The sequence below is a fragment of the Cydia amplana genome, chromosome 11 (assembly GCF_948474715.1).
Source record: "Cydia amplana chromosome 11, ilCydAmpl1.1, whole genome shotgun sequence".
NCBI classification, from domain to species: domain Eukaryota; kingdom Metazoa; phylum Arthropoda; class Insecta; order Lepidoptera; family Tortricidae; genus Cydia; species Cydia amplana.
In genome coordinates this window covers 2,352,159-2,370,168 of record NC_086079.1, presented here as the reverse complement: position 1 = coordinate 2,370,168, position 18,010 = coordinate 2,352,159, and the positions used below count along the sequence as shown (strand labels likewise).

At 39.2% G+C, this 18,010-nt stretch overlaps 1 protein-coding gene across 1 annotated transcript; it reads left to right on the top strand.

The window, feature by feature from the left end:
• Positions 1-6,442: 6,442 nt before the first annotated feature.
• LOC134652296 (uncharacterized) lies at positions 6,443-10,623 on the top strand. The gene is made up of 2 exons (XM_063507468.1): positions 6,443-7,990; positions 8,398-10,623. Exons 1-2 carry the CDS (start codon positions 6,443-6,445, stop codon positions 10,621-10,623), a joined length of 3,774 nt encoding a protein of 1,257 aa, XP_063363538.1.
• Positions 10,624-18,010: the final 7,387 nt, after the last annotated feature.

Sequence of the window (18,010 nt, the reverse complement as noted above, 5' to 3'; positions counted from 1 at the left end):
ACAATGTTATAGGTACAGCGTGTTTTTCTTCGAAAGCGCACTATATTAGGGCAAGTCGTGGAAAAAGGCTAGTCGAACATCGTGTTGTACGGGGTCACTAAAGTTAAGAACACACTGTATGTTAAGAATTGTTTTTATATAATGTGTTATTAATCATTTAATTTATAATGAATAAATTAATGTTTTGTATGTAAGAATAATTATTACACAAAATAAATATGATGTTTTTCGTAAACAAACAAAAACACAATTTCGCACTTTCTAAAATACATACTTCACGAATGACAAACTACATGTTTGAGTCTTGGGGAAGGACATAGGGTAGTTTTTTTATCCCAGGAGTCATCCTTTAAGGGGGTGAAAAGGAGGGTGGAAGTTAGTACGGGGAATCGATAAAAAGCCTTTGGATCAAAAATAAGCTACCCAAATTACTAACTCCACGCGGACGAAGTCGCGGGCAAAAGCTAGTATTAAATAAAATGCCTCGATGCCTTTCAAAATATTTGGCCCACGTACCGACCTAGCAATTTCAGTGAACCCCCGCCTAATCCTGGCACAATCGATAACGTTGAACGTTACTGTAGCCCATAGACTAGGAATCCTCTAGACGGAGTTTAGAGCAATTATTTCATGAAACCGATGCTGCCAAAAATACGGGAGTGCGGGGGGACGAGGTGAGCGAATCCCGTGCCGTGATTGGTCCGTTCAAAGACACGGACCAATCACGGCACGGGATTCTGACACTGTGACTCGAAGATGGAGTAAAACTACCGTATATAGTGGCAGAGGGGGTAGCGTTACTATGCTCAGTCTAGAGGATGTCTTGTCTGTGCTGTAGCCGCTTCCTGGAACCGCTAACTGGGCGAAACGCGAAGAAAATAATGGGAATCGCAGCTTAAGGTTGCATTTCGATGACGACAGCAGAGTTGTTTTTTTAATTTATTGCTAATAAACAAAAAAACATAACTATTACAAAACTTCGCCAAACTGCGGAACAGTTATACTATGCTAATTACTAAACTAATCTAATTATGACTAACTTGCATTAGCGTAACTATTTATATAATAACAAACTTCTAATTTTTTTCTTAAATATTGTTTTAGTTTAGAAATCTTGCTCGGGGAGTATGACGTTAAAAATACGCGGTATTAAGTACTAGTTCTTCGGCCATAATTATTAGAGCAGGGGTTCCCAAACTTTTTTTAGGCACGCCCCCCTGCTGCCTAAAATGAAGTCCCCACGCCTCCATTTCCGCTTCGATGCAAGGAAACGGAGAACTATTAGGTAATCGTGTTCAAATTTCCCGAACCGCCCCCCACTTTGAATACCCCTGAATTAGAGGCTTGTGGCTCGACATATCTTTTTCGTGTAGATTCTCTTAGACTTCTGTTGTAATCTTTTAAAATGATATCTTAAATTTAGGACACTTATACTGTTCGACAGCTAGCAAATATTTAAGTTTTTCGTGGACAGGTAATATGTTACAGCTCTGAAAAAGTTGGTTCTTCGTTACTACTGAGGGAACAAATCAGATGATTTCATTAAATATTTTTATTTGTGTTTTTTAAAGTAGTCACACTAGTATACCTATCCCTTCAAGTGGCCAACCCGTGAGTGCGGTTGGATCGAAAAGCAGTAAAATGGCGGCCCACCACTCATGGGTCGATGCGAAAACCAACAAACTGTCGGCCACCAGTGACTGGTTGCCGGAGTTAGAGGCGAAATGGAACGCTTTTATGTGTAGTTACGCTCTTTTAGCGCCTTAGTAGGTAACGAGTTAGACAAGGATAACATGCTGGTGCAGTCTGAATCCGAACAGTACCTTTATTCCAACATGTTACACCAAAACGGATTTAAGAACGGCGTTTAAAGGCCTTCTTTAACACGCGCGTATGCCCTTTGGTCTCCGTGCCGTACCATTTTTAGGGTTCCGTATACAAAGGGTGAGTAAAAACGGGACCCTATTAGGTACTAAGACTCCACTGTCCGTCTGTCTGTTACCAAGCTGTATCCCATGAACCGTGATAGCTAGACAGTTGAAATTTTCACATAAGTTTCACACATGTATTTTGTTGCCGCTATAACAACAAATACAAAAACAGAATAAAATAAATATTTAAGAGCTCCCATACAACAAACGTGATTTGTTGCCGTTTTTAGGGTTCCGTACCCAAAGGGTAAAAACGGGACCCTATTACTAAGACTCCGCTGTCCGTCCGTCCGTCCGTCCGTCCGTCCGTCTGTCACCAGGCTGTATCTCACGAACCGTGATAGCTAGACAGTTGAAATTTTCACAGATGATGTATTTCTGTTGCCGCTATAACAACAAATACTAAAAACAGAATAAAATAAAGATTTAAGTGGGGCTCCCATACAACAAACGTGATTTTTGACCGAAGTTAAGCAACGTCGGGCGGGTCAGTACTTGGATGGGTGACCGTTTTTTTGCTTGTTTTGCTCTATTTTTTGTTGATGGTGCGGAACCCTCCGTGCGCGAGTCCGACTCGCACTTGGCCGGTTTTTTGTGTAATGGTACGGAACCCTTCGAGCACGTATCCGACTCGCACTTGGCCGGTTTTATTCTCTTAGAAACGGTTAGCAGTTAACCTACTACGTTCAGTATGCGATAATTACTAGAAACTAGTACGAGTAGTTTGTACTTTTTTATTTCAAGGATTGTTGAGTTTCGGTTAGTAACCTAGTTCATCATAGCCCGGTTTCGCGGGGGAAAAAACGTTAAGTACCAGTGCTAGTGATAAATTACCTAAATATCGACTCGGCTAATACCGAAGTGTTATCGGCATGTATAGCAAGCAATTTCTAAATCATAATCAATGATATTATAAATCCAGATAGGTTATAGGCATATTCCCAAATTGAAGCGCTGCTATTTCCGTCAGTCTCGGTACAAAAAGTACCGATATTTACTGAAGTAGCATAATACGAACGTACCGAGAAAAAATACGTCGAATATATGTAGATAGGGTCTCTATTCTTTCCCAAATAGTTTTAAGTCATAATGTATTGTTTCCCGCATTTTCGTTAGTCATAATTCACTTGGTTCAGAAACGCGTCACTTTTCCGGATTGCACTAAAACAAACCTAACCTAACCTAACCTATCTATAGGATAGCCTTACGAAAATCCTGTAAAGTTAACGGTTTCAGTTTTATGACTAATGATAATATGAGAAACAATACATTATGACTTGAAACTTTATGGGAAACAAAGGGTTCCCACAAAAACAACCTATATTGACTGAAGTAGCATGCCAAATACGAACGCTTCCGAGAAAATACGATGGAAAAAAATATATGTAGATAGGGTCTCTATTCTTTCCCAAATAGTTTTAAGTCATAATGTATTGTTTCCCGCATTTTCGTTAGTCATAATTCACTTGGTTCAGAAACGCGTCACTTTTCCGGATTGCACTAAAACAAACCTAACCTAACCTAACCTATCTATAGGATAGCCTTACGAAAATCCTGTAAAGTTAACGGTTTCAGTTTTATGACTAATGATAATATGAGAAACAATACATTATGACTTGAAACTTTATGGGAAACAAAGGGTTCCCACAAAAACAACCTATATTGACTGAAGTAGCATGCCAAATACGAACGCTTCCGAGAAAATACGATGGAAAAAAATCATGCTCTATATCTGTATATCATGAATCTAGTATTTCAACTGGATCAGGCATGAGGGGTGGGGGGAAATGACCGAACGGGATAGTCTTATGTATCTTTCAGTAGGAGTAGCAGAAAAAGCGCTATTATTGTTTGTCCTTGTCACAGTCTCACATTTTTTTATTCCCCACCGTAAATTAGTATGGATTATGGTGGGCAACAAATAAATTCGACCAATCAAGTGTCGCATTGCGTATGTTTTGTCCCTCACGGACGCACGCGTATACCACATCTATTCGGATCCTACCATCTATGCTGTATATAGAATATATGTAGATAAGGGTATGTTTGTATTGGTTGATCCACCGTAGCATCAAGTCTATTGAGATTATTGTGATGAATGAGCTGTCAATCGATTCGTTTTGTGATCCGGGATAAGCTACATTTTACGATTCGATTCGAATAGGAGGATGTTTTACAATAATAATGCCGTAACCAGGAGTAAAAATAACAAATGTTATAAAATGTTATTATGTTATTTAGCTACACCGAAAAAATAATTATCGGCGGTGATTAATTCAAAAATAAATGAAGTAGGTAATAAAATAAATGTTTTCAACAATATACTAAAATCAGTTGTTACATACTTATTAGCCAGTGTAGCTATGTATGTATAGGTACACTGGCTAATAGGTTTGTAACAAGAAAAGCATGTATAGGTACAGTCGCCATCAGATATATCGAAGCGGTCAAGGCGCTCACAAATATCTGAACACGGCTCTATTGTCAATGCGTTAGAGTGCGTGGTCAGATATTACAAATACAAATACAAAATACAAATAATTTATTGAGAAAAGTATAGTACAGTACAGTAGTAGATATTGTATAGTTCGCAAGTCCCAATTTTTGCAAAGCAAACATAGTACTGTTTCAATATTGATTGGGTAAGTCTACAACACTAAACGACATGTAACTATTTGCTGATTAAATATGTGAAACATTAACATAGAAAAGTCCTTACATACATTGTTTCCTGATCCCAGTCCTACATTAATATCTGCCAACCAGCTGACCATAGCAAGCCATCATATCAACCAACATCATAACTCTGCGCTGGACGTGAAATCTACAACTCTAACATAAAGTCATATAAGCATGCTAACAAGTAGGAAACAAGTACAGTCGCTATCAGATATATGGGAGCGGCCAAGGTGTTCATAATATCTGAACACGCACTCTAACGCCCTGATAATAGAGGCGTGTTCAGTATCTGTGAGCGCCTTAGCCGCTCTGATATATCTGATTGCGACTGTGCTCTTTGAATGTAGGAGCTATAAGAGACTTCACAACTGGAAGAGAGTAAGTGAATTAGAGAAAGAAAGTAGCCTGTCTAAAAGGGTCTAATATATTTTAGAAAAAGGTCAGTTCAAAAGTAGCCAACGGCCACGTTATTTATTTTGTGGTCTGCATCTTTTGTACTAAAAAAATGTTCATTTACGTTATGGCTTCCCTTTTGAACACTTTAATTATTGATCCATACTAATATTATTAATGCGAAAGTGTCTGTCTGTCTGTTACCTCTTCACGCATAAACTGCTGAACCGATTTAGTTGAAATTTGGTATACAGATAATTTAATTTCCGGGGAAGGACATATGATAGTTTGTATCCCAAAAATCATGCCTTAAGAGGGTGAAAAGTGGGGTGGAATTGAGATAATTGATGTTATTGGATAAAAAATAAACTACTTACCCAAATTTCTTATTCCACGCAGATCAAGTCGCGGGCAAAAGCTAGTTAAGCTATCCTGTAAGACAGCTAACCATAATGTTGAAGAAAAAGCAGTTCAGTACAGTCAGCAGCAGAAGTTGCTAAGCGGGCGAGGTGTTCATAATGATCTTGACGCGACTTTATTATCAAGGTAATTTTGAACACCTCGCCCGCTTAACAACTTCTGCCGCTGACTGTACATAAAAGTAACATTTTACATGCGCCTAAAATTTCCACTTAAGTCGTTTCTTAAGCAAGATCCACACTGGCCACTAGCCGAGGTGAAATATGATGCCAGGCGGTGCATAATGCACGAGGGTCTGCATACACAGACTTATAAATCCGCACGGGAGTCTGGGATTCTCTTTGAAAGGCTAAAAATCTTCATTGCATGTGTTGTTTATGCATAAAAATTTTTATCCTGTCCCAGATTATTAAAAAAATACGGCCAAGTGCGAGTAGGACTCGCGCACGAAGGGTTCCGTACCATGATATATGTTTTACAAGCTTTTATTTAACTTGCAATGTACCTATGGAATATGTAAGTTGTATGCATTTATATATATATAGATTATGTTTGTTAGGGTCAAATCTTGCAAGTTAAAGACCCACTTCCCGGCTTCCGATGAAGCTGAAAATTTGCATACGTGTGTAAGTCGGGTGCCAGTGCAATATTATGTTACCATGGAGCTGATCTGATGATGGAGACAGAAGGTGGCCATAGGAACTCTGTGATAAAACAACGCAACTTAATTGTGTTCGGGGTGACTCTAATGGGACGTCTATCCCAAGGCACAACACCCGCCTGGAGAGAGTACTGTTTCAAACTCAAACTTAAACTCAAAATATACTTTATTCATGTAGGCCTAGCAACTGTAGTATCATGTCAACCTCAACCTATATATCTTACTGTCAACCTCAACCTATATACTTACTTACTTTACTCTATGATGTCAACTGTCAATGTCATGTGAACATTCTGAATAAAACTACAAGAATAATAAATATGTTTTAATATAACATTCTGGCGACGACGACGGAGCTATGACCGCACGCGTTGATCGTTTCCAATTCGATTCGTTCGATAACAAAACAGAAGACTGGGATTATTATATCCAGCGCTTCGAAATTGAACTACAAATTCACGGCCTCGACAAAGAAACTTCTGAGGATAAACGAAAACAACTTCTTCTTTCTCGGATTGGACCTGCAGCCTTCAAGGTACTCGTAGATTACTATCGACCAGTTGTCGTTACTACGAAGTCGTACGATGACTTAAAGAAGGTGCTTAACGAATATTATGAGAAAAAAACGTACGTTCTCTCAGAAAGAGTTACTTTTGCGACTAGACACAGAAAAGCAGAAGAAACAATCACACAATTCATCCTCGAGCTAAGATCATTAGCGGGATACTGCGAATTCGGAACCACCCTAGACGAACGTATAAGAGACCAACTGGTAATCGGCATCAATAACAGCACATGGCAGCAAGAACTTATTAAAGAACACCCAACAAACAGTGCTAAACTCTCCGATGTTATAGCCACAGCAAACAAGCTTGAACAAGCAGAACTACAGAGCCAACGTTTAACGAACAACCCCCAGATGGGTACTGAACAACAAACCGTTAACAAAATAAGGCCCAAAACTCATCGGCCTACTCAACAACAAACTCCTAAAGTAAAAACATGTATGTTTTGCGGACGTGATTTTCACACGAACATGAATGACTGCCCGGCAAAAGGAAAACGATGTAATGCCTGCGGCAAAGAAAACCACTTTTCAAGCGTCTGCATAACCAGCGGTAGGCTCAAGTTAAAACAGAACAATACCACTAGACAAATAACAAGGCAAACAGACAGCGACGATGACAATTTTGATGAACAGAGCATACACACATTTGCTGTGAAGAGACACAACAACCCAACTACAAAAATTATGATACCAACTCAACTCAACGCAAAAAGGGTCGAAATGCTATATGATCCAGGAGCAGTGCATTCCGTAATTGGAAAAAACCTATGGAATTCTATTGGACGTCCACCACTAAAGAAATGCAAGAACCTTATGGCTTACACGGAAGTAGAAATCGAAACATTAGGAACATGCGAGATAACAGTTAATGCTTTTAACATTCAGAAGGTATTGACCGTTTACGTTACGCTACGAAACGACATTCCACTTTTTGGGCTGGATTGGTGCTTAAGTTTCAAACTACCTTTGCCCCCTGGAGCCAGGCTGTGCAATATAAAAACACCTGCAGCAATAACCTCAACCCAGCACGACACAAAACATAACAACGCAGTACAGAACATCCTTCAAGATTTCAAGTCACTCTTTGACGGTAAACTTGGAACTATAAAAGGGCATAGTGCTAAGATTCACATACCTAACGACGTGACGCCCAAAACATTTCGACCTCGCCCGGTACCACTCGCCTTACGTGAACAAGTGAACAGCGAACTACAACGACTAGTCCAAGAAGAAGTTATAGAACCAGTTGACACTATGTCGACTCCAATTGAATGGGCCTCCCCAATTGTCATTGCAATTAAGGCTAACGGAAGCATCCGCATTTGCGCCGACTTCAAAGTTACTATAAACCAACATGTCCAAACCGATGATTATCCACTTCCCAGATTTGAAGAGATTACATCAAAATTGTCTGGAGGACAACTGTTTACAAAGATCGACCTGAAAGATGCATACCTACAACTGATGATCCATCCAGAATCGCGGAAATACTTAACGATTTCAACACATAAGGGCTATTTTCGCTACAAACGCTTACCATTTGGAATTTCCTTTGCGCCGGCCGTTTTTCAAAGGACAATGCACCAGATCCTCAGTGGCATTGATGGTGTTGTTTGTTATCTTGACGACATTCTTATAACAGCCCATAACTTAGAGAAGAACATCTAACACGCTTAAAAACGGTACTAAAAAGGCTACAAGACGCCGGAGTGAAAAGCCAAGTAAATAAGTGCGCTTGGTTACAGGAAAGTGTCACCTTTCTAGGACATAAAATAGACGCCAGCGGTCTACACCCGACGGAAGAAAGAATCAATGCAATTAAGAACATGCCTATTCCGGCCAACACAACGGAACTCCGAGCACTACTAGGCTCGTTAACATATTATGGCCGTTTCATAGACAGCCTTCACATGAGATGCGCCCCATTGTACAGACATCTAAAAAAGAACCAAAGGTGGAACTGGACCGAAGAAGACACAAGAATAACGAACGAACTCAAAAACATCCTGACGTCATCGGACACGCTCGTACACTACGACGAAAACAAACCGATATATCTCAGCAGTGACGCATCAGAGAAGGGACTTGGTGCTGTTCTATTTCATAAAATCAACGAGACGATGAGACCCGTGGCGTATGCTTCGCGAACACTCTCCGACGTCGAACAACGATACTCGACTATCGACAGAGAAGCATTAGGGATCGTGTATGCTGTCACGAAATTCCACCAATATCTTTATGGTAGAAAGTTCATCCTGTTAACTGACCATAAACCCCTGGAAAGGATTTTCAGTCAAGATCGAGAAACACCCAAAATCGCTAGCAACCGGCTCCTTAGATGGGCCATGATCTTAAACAGCTATGAATATTCTATCCATTACCAGGCAGCACGAGAAAACACCCCCGCCGACGCACTATCAAGACTACCGATCGCATGCAACGACACAACACTAGAAGAAAGAACCGGGCTACCGCAATTCGCCCACTTACTACATCTGAGACTCGAGAACATTCCTTTAACAAAACACGAGCTACAAAAACAAACACTCAAAGACAAGACGCTCAACATTATCAAAAATTATATCATAACGCATTGGCCAGATAAGAAAGACCTTTCCAACGAGCTGCACACGTTTTATGAAAAAAGGGACCAGATATCATACGAAGACGGAATCTTACTTTGGAACGGAAGACTCGTCATACCAGAAACACTCCGACCACAGATCCTGGAAATGCTACACGACGGCCATAACGGCATCACAGCTATGCAGTCACTGGCACGTCTTCACGTATATTGGCCAAACATTGACAAAGACATATTAACTTTCTCAAAAAGGTGCAGTCTATGTCAGCAGTCCAGAAGCAACACGAATGAAGCTCCGGTGTTTCCGTGGGGAATACCAGTCGAGCCTTGGCACAGGTTACATGTAGACTACGCGGGGCCATTCTTAGGTCACATGTGGTTAATAGTTATAGACGCCTATACGAAGTGGCTAGAGGTTGTGCCGATGAACGTTACAACGACGAGGGCAACAGTGCAGAGATTAAAGAACATATTTGCTACATTTGGAACACCAAGATATATCGTAAGTGATAACGGGCCGCAATTCACTTCAGAAGATTTTAACCATTTTTGCCAAGTTTCAGGCATTACGCACATTAAAACAACACCCTATCACCCAAAAACGAACGGATTGGCGGAGCGCGCAGTGCGCACGTTTAAGGAGCGAATGCTAGCCAGTGACAGGAGCCTTGACCTCCATGAACGCCTTAACAGCTTCCTTCGAGGATACCGCAATACCCCACGGCGCTCAACAGATCGATCGCCCTACGAAATGATGTTCGGAAGGTCAATACGCACTACTTTCGACCTGTGGAAGCCTGACGTAAGAGAGAACATGGAAAAGGCACGCCTCAAACAGATACTGAGACCTACCAACAAAGTAGTTGTGCCTCCGGTATATAAACCTGGCGATAAGGTTTGGATAAACAAACCTATCGGTAAGGGGTCTGACCCTGGAACAATCATTAAATGCAACGGACCTTATTCTTACGAAGTAGAACTCACGAACGGAGTACATAAACGCAAACATGTAGATCAGCTTCGCCTAAGATATGAACAAGTACCAAAGACAGCCATCGACATAAACCAACAAACATCTCGACATGTGCCCGAAACTAGACAACCCGAATCTGAACAAGTCCCAAGGAGAACGATCAAGATCAAAAACTTTACATACTACAGACGTAACGTTAACACTCGAGAACAGAGTGGCGACCATGGCGAACAACCGGCCCCAGTAGCGCCCAACCGAGATCACCCAGACGGTCCCATGCCCCCACCGGCACCTGTGGCCTCCACCAGCAGGGATACAGGCGGAGGAGCGGCCGAGCCGCCTGCGCCACCCTCACCGCGCCGGTCGGGACGGAAGACGAAACCACCGTCACGTTTTGGCTTTTTCGGATTATAGACAAACAAGCCTTTTTTGTGAGAGGAGGAGTAATGTAGTATCATGTCAACCTCAACCTATATATCTTACTGTCAACCTCAACCTATATACTTACTTACTTTACTCTATGATGTCAACTGTCAATGTCATGTGAACATTCTGAATAAAACTACAAGAATAATAAATATGTTTTAATATAACAGCAACAAACACTTATGAATCGTAACATACTTATAAATTTTCTTAAGCTAATTATCAGAGCAATTTATAGATGTTATTATTTCATAATAATATTGGATTATTATATAAATCAAATTTAACACTTTAAAAATTTCACAAAAGGATCGTCAAACATAAAAAAAAATTGTATAAAAAATACCTTACCTCCCCTCTTTATCTTCCTAAACTGGTGACCCCGACATGAATCTTTAATCTTGGGTTTATACTATACTAGCTTTTGCCCGCGACTCCGTCTGTTTGGAATTAGTGCCAGCAGCTAAAGTAGGTAAGTATAGCGCCTGGATAATGCTAATAGCAATTATTCAATTTGCGCATTACTAACATCAATTATTAGGCAATTCATTAATTCTTTCAATTCCACCCCCCTCTTCAGAGATGATTTCCGACATAAAAACTATCCTATGTCCTTCCCCGTGACTCAAACTATCTCTATGCCATATCTCTACTAAATCGGTTCAGCGGTTGAAGCGTCAAGAGGTAACAGACAGACATACAGACAGACAGACAGACACACTTTCGCATTTATATTATTAGTATGGATATGGATTATATACTAGGAGTTTCATTGCGAGATTTTCTCTTACAAATTACAAGTAATGGAAAATCACACTTGACACAAATCGGCTTACCACAAAAGAGGGATAATGTATGCTCACAACAACATACTCAATTCATTAACACGAGGCAGTTTTCCGGCTTCGTCGTAATAGGACTATTTTTAAGCCGCTCGCCCATCCAGCTTTGCTTCAAACTTGTTGCACCTCTATACCTTATTCATAAATTTGATCATTCAGTTTGCTATGAATGACCAGTATGAATTTGACCCACAGTCAGAGTGTAACAAGATTTCCTGTAAAATATCAAACGGCAAAAATCGGAATCATGTCAAGTGTGCTTGGAAGTATTGAATTTAGAAATAAAGTGTGCTTGCGTAAATTGTTAACGTCTGTCAATTTCATTCGATACCCGTTTGTGTGACGTACGCGTTTGCGTTAAAAGTCTCATTTTGAATGGCATTTTGAGTTACCAAAACGTCCCGCTTGGCGCGCTGTTCAAAACCCCATACAAAAGTAGACATAACGCCAACGCCTTGGAGGATACAACTAAACGGAGTAGCCATTAACAGGCTTTCCCCTCTGTCGAAATTAGGCGGCCAACGGTCATACACAATGTATGGACTGACGTTTATCTGACATGGCTATTTTTACGTTACGCATACATTTGACGTTCCCCTCCCCCGCAAAAATCGGCAGACTGTTTTGTACAGAAAATTACAGACATGGCGTCTCCGTTTGATTATATCCTCCAAGGCCAACGCGAATGGTCGTCACGCTATCGAATGAAATTTACACTAGGGTTTCAAATCTTACGTCACCTTAACGTTGCACCAGTAATGCTGTTACAGAGATCTAAAGGGGCCCACTGATTAACAGTCCGCCGGACGGTATCGGCCTGTCAGTTAGAACAAATAGTTGACAGTTCCGAGCAACTGACAGGCCGATACCGTCCGGCGGGCTGGTAATCAGTGGGCCCCTTAATTATACTAGGGACGGGCCACAAACAGGCTAAAATCGATGAACCCCGGTGTAGTGACGAATTACGTTTCAAACTTACCAGAACCGTAAGTTACCTTATTTTGAAATCCTTGAAAATGGCTCATGCTGATTGGTGTATGCGAAATTAAGTGAAAATCATGCGTGAGATGCGCGCCAATCAGTAAGACAATTGTGAAGGTCGTATCAAAACAATTTATAACGACACAACAACAACAACAACAACAACAACACAAATTTGAAACAATTATAACAATTTGTTATAATTGTTATAGTCTGACACATCTAACGTCATTTTGACAGAAACGTCAATCGGTAACGTAACACGGCTGTGCTTTCCCCAAGTTGCATATAAGTGTCAGCAACATCAATATACCAGCCAATTTAGAACTTAGAGTAATTTAAGGGACGTATAAGGGTGTCAGAAAAGATTTAAGCTGTATAAAAGGTATTTTACAGTTATTATACAGCTCAAGCTGTATAAAAGCATTATAAAGGATACTGCGTAAGCATGAGGTGCTTTATCAGAATATAAAAAATCTACTATAAAACTTTAGGTGTTGTGTGACACTACAAGCTAATTCTATCCTTAAAGCTGTATACAGGCTATATTGTAGTATCGCTTGGCACTTGTAGCTGTACAAAAGTATCTGTCAACTTCGTTTTAAAACTTTAAGAGTTGTGAGACACTACAAGCTAATTTTAGCGTAAAAGCTGTATATTGGCTGTATTGTAGTATCACTTGACTCTTGTAGCTGTACAAAAGTATCCGTCAACTCCGTTTTAAAACTATTACTTATGGCGTAATTTTACTCTCCTATAAGTATAGTAGTTGTATAACTTCTGCCTATAAGGGTACTATAAAACTAAAAGAATAAATGATAGCTATAGTACAGCTTTTTTCTGTATTACTGACAGAGCCGATTAAAGCAATTTTGTGGCGTAATTTGACACTCGTATAAGTATAGTATAGTTTTACGAGTTCTGACTGAGTGTATTATAAAACTGAAGGATTATACCTTATGTAAGGAGAACCAAAATACAGCCAAACGATTAAAAATATTCTATTTTAAAGCTGATTTTAATCCAAAAGCTGTAAAAGTTACTCCACTAATTACATAGTAAAGCTACTAAGATTATAATGCTCTCCAACTATCTTGTAGGCTGTTTAAAAATTGTCGCCATTTTACAATGAATAAAAACGTATTTAAAAATGTAATTAAAGAAATACTTGCAAATATTTAGCAAAAACTAAAGCCGTTTTAAGATTACCAGCTTAAAATAAATTGACTATAATGACTATAGCAATAGAAATTTTGTTTAATAATAAAAAAATACATTCTAACCTTAAAAACAAACACTAACTTAGCAATTTTTTTTATTTTTCTTGTGTTTCTCTTGATTATTTTGCAGGCGCGTGAATATTTTGCCGATAAATATACACAGGTTCACAATAAATATTAATCGGCACTTAGGTACCTATATAATATCCGTTCCCAAGGTCCTTTATTAATATTTAAAGTCCCTTACTTATCATCCACTTATAACATTTGTCGCCATTACAAATATTACGAATGAACAAGAAGACATTCTAGTTTCTAAAATTATTTTTATTCTCTTGTATTTCTTTTTAAAAACTTATTTACAACTTATATTCTTAAATCATACTTATAAGATATTATCTGTAGTGTTAAGGTTTCCTTTACACCAAATTACAGCTATAATACAGCTATTATACAATTTATACAGCTTATATACAGCTACTCTCCAGCTCCAGTAACGCGAAAGGCTGTATAATTTGGGCCCTTTTTTAACTTATAAGGGCTGTATAAGCGCTTATACCGACTTTGTACAGCCTAAGTGTGCAGCTTATAGTATACAAGTGAACTTATATACAGCTTTTATACAGCTTGAAATGCTACTTGGGTCATATGCCCTATGGCTAAGGGCTTCCGCGAAAATTGTTAAAATATAATCGATCTCCTAGAGGTCTAATTATACTAGGGATGGGCCACAAACAGTCTAAAACACTTTTCGACGAACCCGGTGTAGTGACGGATTACATAGCCTGTTTTCGTCAGACCGGGTGTTCGGCGCGTTGCTTTCGTTGCAAACGCTGATTGGAATTTTTGTACAACGGTTTTTTTAAAGCAGGCTAAGCCATTGAGTGTAACGAGTTTTTGGCCCTTTCAATAGATGGATTGGTAGGTATATCTTTATTGGAAATACTATTGATCAACAACAAAAGTATAAACTAACAATAAAAAGTAACCAAAAACTACCTGCAAAATTAAAACTAATACATAAAACTCTAAAAATCGATATCTAAAGATTTTTAGTTTTTTAAGCGGCATAGTGCCAAAAAAACTAGCAGCATTTCCTCGCTGAATTGCAACGCTTATTCGTTGAGCAAGGAAGCTGCCAGCTGTTTGAATATTATATTGGATATTTTTCGGACGGTTTGTGGATCCCCCATAGTCATCGTATTGTCGGGCTATCCTGTATCTTACTTGAATGTTTCTGTCAAATTTAATATTCTTACAGAATGTCGTTAAATTTTATAGGATTGTATAGGAGCGGTTTTTCGCGGCGGGTTCACAACTCTTGAGATCTAAAATAAAAGCATTTGTTTACGTAGGTATACAGACTGACTTTGTTATGTCTGAAGGGGCCCACAGATTACCAGTTCGCCGGACGATATCAGTCTGTCAGTTAAACGCAAAAGGTGACAGTTCCGAACAACTGACAGGCTGATATCGTCCCTGTCGTAATCTGTGGGCCCCTTGAGCCATATTGAGCAAACTTAGAAATATTTTTGTTCATGTTGTTCAGCATATTTATATTTCTAAGTTTGCTTGTGTATTTATGAAATATGAGTCTGGTCAAACAACTGTATAAATTAATTCGTAGCTGCCATCGATATATGATAAAAAATGACCCAATCTTCAGCTTGTATCGACAAAGTTCCGCGGTTCCGCGGTGATTGATTATCCATGGCAAAAAGTTTGAGGCCAAGATATATTGGGTGATTTTGGGAAAGTATATTTTAAAGAAGCTTGAGTCCTATAAAACCGTCTAACTAATGGTATACAGTCAGTTTCCAAACATAAGTATCCACTTTTCTATCCTCTAGCCATCCAAAGACCTATAAAAAGGTCTCCTGTTCCATTCTAATTCGAATCTTTGTTTTGACAAATCAAGATTGCATTTGTATTGGCAAGTTTTGACGTCTGGGCGGCTAGAGATAAGTATGGCCACTTGGGTTAATGGCTCCTATACACGATGGGCCAACACACAACATCCAAGGGACGCAGCCATGTGGTAGAATGGGATAGCAATATCACTTGCTCCCTCTAACGCATAAATGCGTCCCTTGGAGTGGCCGGCGTTGGCCCATCGTGTAGAGGAGCCATAATGTTTATATCCAGAAAGGAAAGTGGGATCGACGTTTTTATTTATGGATTACGCTTCGGTAGCGCTCGGAATCCCTGCGCTCTTACTCTGGAATTGGCCTGACGTCATTTCGTTTACGATTGCGAAATACAACCACCGTGGAATGCAATCTCCCTCTCACAATATAGGACGCAGTGCTACTTCGCTAGGGTTGGCATGCGAGTAATGTCAGTGATTATTAGTGGTATAATAGCTGATTATGAAACTAGGGTATAAAACGACTTATTTCATCCGAGGCTATTGATCCGAGCGTAAGCGAGGACTGATTTTAAGAGAAGATAAAATGGGGTATTTATGCCTACTTTGCTTCTCACTTCCAATGCGAGGAAAATATACAGAAATATCCAATATTTGACGTTATACATAAATACTTCTATACCTACATATAAAACATCCATAATTAAGGAAAAAATATTTCTCAAAAGCACACAAATTAAATGACTTTGCCAGGATTCAAACCCGGGATCACCTTAGTTTCGTAGGCAGGGTGACTAATACCTACTAGGCTAGGAGCCGTTAAACATGATATATAGAGTCTATGCGGAAAGAGTAGAGTCGTAGAATGTATTGAATCCCATACATATCATGACTCTTCTCTTTCCGCACAGACTCTATTTACAATCAACCAATAAACGAAATTTTAAATCACTAAGTATAGTACGTTTATGTAGGTATTTAGCATTAGAAAAAAGGTAAACAATCTTGACGTGTCTTTTTATTGAAAAACACTTTTGAGAAAAATAAGTCACGGCAAATATGTAACAATTATGATATACGATTATTTACATTCTTTTGCTTTCATAAGTAATAGTTACTGATTTTAAAAAAGCGTTTTTCAATTAAAATACACGGCAAGATCGCGTAGTCTTTTTCTAATGCTAATAAAAACGAACTATACCTATCCAAACAGCTTGTAGCAACCCTGGCAGGTGGCTGGTAAATACAGTATTTTTCAGTTAGTTCCGTGTTTCAAGTGCTGTGGGGTTTCGTACTCGCCACTCACTCGCAGAGTATATACAGTCGCCATCAGATATATTTGAGCGGCCAAGGTGCTTACAAATATTTGAACACGCCTCTATTGTAAAGGCGTTAGAGTGCACGTTCAGATATTGTGAACATCTTGGCCGCTCCGATATATCTGATGGCGACTGTACCGCTGCCCACGGAACATAGAAACTACTTTTAGGGTTCCGTACCACAAAAGGAAAAAACCCTTATAGGATCACTCGTGCGTCTGTCTGTCTGTCTGTCCGACCATCCCCCCCCTTTATCCGAAAATACTGGGCCTAAAATTTTGAAAAAATACAAAAAATTGTTCTTTACCTATAGATGACAGGAAAATCTATTAGATATGTGCAGTTTTTAAAGACATTTCTTCACGTTCCACATAAAAAATACATTATTAAAAATTGGGTAAAGTACGGAACCCTTGAAATGCGAGACCGACTGGCACTTGCCCCTGTTTTATTGATTTTAATATACATTACCGGTCTTTGTAATCTTCGCCTACAAAAAGCCAGTTTCTGTCCTTAACTTTGCTGATGATACGGCGATCCTGATCCCTAACCTAACTGGTCAGAAGTACGGAATCAAATTAAGTTTAAAAATCTGGACTTACGAACATGACATGAGTCGCAGTGTGTAAAATATTTGACACGATCTTATTGTAAAGCCATAAGAGCGTATCACATATATTTGCGGCCTACGACGAGTAACATATTATTGCAGATGTCTGTCGTACTACGAAAGTAAGTCACATCTTAAAATCTAGCCACCAGCTCAGTTTTCAAATATTCGTTTCACATATTCAAAACATGTTCCTTCTCACATATAGATATAAGCTCTGAAAGCTGGTGACTCTGAGCTTCTGGTTTGCATATGACATTGAATAATTTTACGGTTTAGACTCACTTGTCAATGTTAGTATGTCTCACAACAGTTTAAATTGCATATGACATGGATAGAATTTATATAAGAAGTGCACATTTCAGCCAAAGGTAAAGGAATTCTTTGATGAAAATGCTGTCATTTCGACAAAAACGTGCGAAAACAAAATAGCGACTCAATTTGGTTGAAATAACTGTTAATATCGTTCCAAAACCGTTAGGTACAGTCGACTTCAAAGATATGTTTACACTTTTGCACCTTACTCCTTTGTAATA